The following is a 2,003-nucleotide window of genomic DNA, read 5'->3' on the forward strand; positions in this document are numbered from 1 at the left end:
GGTGGAAGACTCGTGGCTTCTGCACCCTGCATTTGTGTTATGAAATTCAGGAAACCCACCAAAGCTTTGCATTGTCTGTCCTCTGTTTCATGGCTGTACTGCTGTGCGAGCTCGAGTAGGCACACAGTTTACCTCTTATGACCAAAAATGCGGATGAAGGCATGTGCCCCTATCATGTTCTTAAGTTGCTAGCAAATGTTCGAGTTTGATTAAAGCATGTCCATTTCTAGGATAGGAGCTGGTAATCGGAAAAGCCTGTCCTAAGCATGTCTTCTCAAGCTTAAGACACCAAATTTAATTTGGAAGCATTAGAGCGTTGTCTGGTGTACACTGGGTTACTTAGCAAAACGAGAGGGCCACGTGGAGGAGCTGTGTGCACCTACCTCACAAGAATACTGTCCACGTACTGGCTGTTACGGCTCTCCCTGCTTGTAGCCACAGTGATACAAACTTCACTGGGATCGATACCAAGGTCTGTTTAAGGAGGCTTCAAACACTGACTGCTCTGAAAGACTTTAGGTATTCCTGAGAACTTAAAACTACAAAACCACTCCATCACAAGTCAAAGTTGGAATGAATAAGAGAGAGAGCCAACATTTGCTAACGGCTTTTTTTTCTGCAATGCTTTACAGGAAGATTAAAACGCACTGTGCGGAGCCGTTCACCGAGTACTGGACATGCCTTGACTACAGCAACTTGCAGGAGCTCCGTCGATGCCGAAAGCAGCAGGCAGTATTTGATAACTGTGTGCTGGAGAAGTTGGGTTGGGTGAGACCTGATCTGGGCGAGCTCTCTAAGGTAACTTTGTACGTTCTTGATCAGAGAGACAGATTCTTTTCTCCCTTCTCAGGGATGTTTTGTCCAGACCAGGTCTCAAACTTCTGGCCAGAAGGTGATTGATGAACTTGACACTGAAAGCTTGTGGACTTTGCTAGAAGTCAGAGCTCTGTCAGCGTTCTCCAGGCTTGCTTTCCCAGAAGACTCGTGCTTTTCGTAAACAACACCACTTACTCTTACATTTTTGCGTTTCCTAGCACAGACCTTCCCTTTCGGAGTGAAACTTGCACACATGTAGAACTACTCTGTAATTGAGTAAAACGCCTTTCCCCTCCTGTTTCTTTAGAAGCACCGTGGAGATAGGAGCTCTCACCAGATCACTAACATGTCCTTAGTGGTGTTTGATACTTCTTGGCAGTTGTTCCTTTATGCTCTGACTGTCTAGCTTTTCTATTAAATGCTATGAGAAGTCATAATTTCTATTGTCTTTCCAGGTTACGAAAGTGAAGACGGACCGTCCTCTGCCTGAGAATGCCTATCACTCTAGACCTAGACCAGAGCCGAATCCACCGATTGAAGGCGAGCTGAAGCCTTCTCCGTTTGGCAGTAGGCTCTTTTTCTGGTCCTGGTAAAGCGGGCAGACTGTACTGTAGCGAAGGTGCAAAGATGTATTGCTTGTAAATTGTCCAGTATGCGTTGGGTGGAACTTTAATGATTAAAGAACCCCAAACTGTTACATGGCGTGGTAGACTTCTTTAAACATACATCTTTTCAGTTACTATGATGTGTATTTCCCCACTTTGCACAGGGCTGTCAGCAGTCATATAGCCCTTAGGACCATGTTAACACCAGTAATGTCAGTTGCTTGATAGTGGCTACCAGGATTGTCTGAGAGGTGTAGCCTGAATCTTTGACTACTGCTTCAGACAATCAGAAACTGGTGTGAGACTTTACTTTCTGAGAGCACGGTCTCTTGGGTCAAGGAAGCTTTGAGAGCAAGCAAGCCATTAAGGTCTTCCTGAAGTCTTGCAGACGATAACTGTATTTTTTCCAAAGGATTCCTGAATAGGTTTAACCTAAAATCTGTCTTTGAGTGGGGATTTAGTCTGAATTTGTGGCTTTTGCGAGGTTTGAGGGCAGCACTGTTTCTGACCTACTCATTCCTCAGGCAGCTGGGTTAGTGGCTTCCTCTTCTTTTTTGGGGGGTGGGGGGAGCACAAGCTACT

General features: G+C 45.4%; 1 protein-coding gene across 1 annotated transcript; it reads left to right on the top strand.

Annotated features, from left to right (window-relative positions):
• Window positions 1-632: 632 nt before the first annotated feature.
• On the top strand, window positions 633-1,409 carry NDUFA8 (NADH dehydrogenase (ubiquinone) 1 alpha subcomplex, 8, 19kDa; the record flags this gene model as incomplete). Its single annotated transcript, XM_010152781.1, has 2 exons — window positions 633-798; window positions 1,272-1,409. Coding segments are annotated over 2 exons (304 nt in total), but the record flags the coding sequence as incomplete, so codon positions are not given.
• Between the last annotated feature and the right edge of the window lie 594 nt (window positions 1,410-2,003).

The sequence above is a fragment of the Eurypyga helias genome, unplaced genomic scaffold (genome assembly GCF_000690775.1).
Source record: "Eurypyga helias isolate BGI_N326 unplaced genomic scaffold, ASM69077v1 scaffold25575, whole genome shotgun sequence".
Classification (NCBI taxonomy): domain Eukaryota; kingdom Metazoa; phylum Chordata; class Aves; order Eurypygiformes; family Eurypygidae; genus Eurypyga; species Eurypyga helias.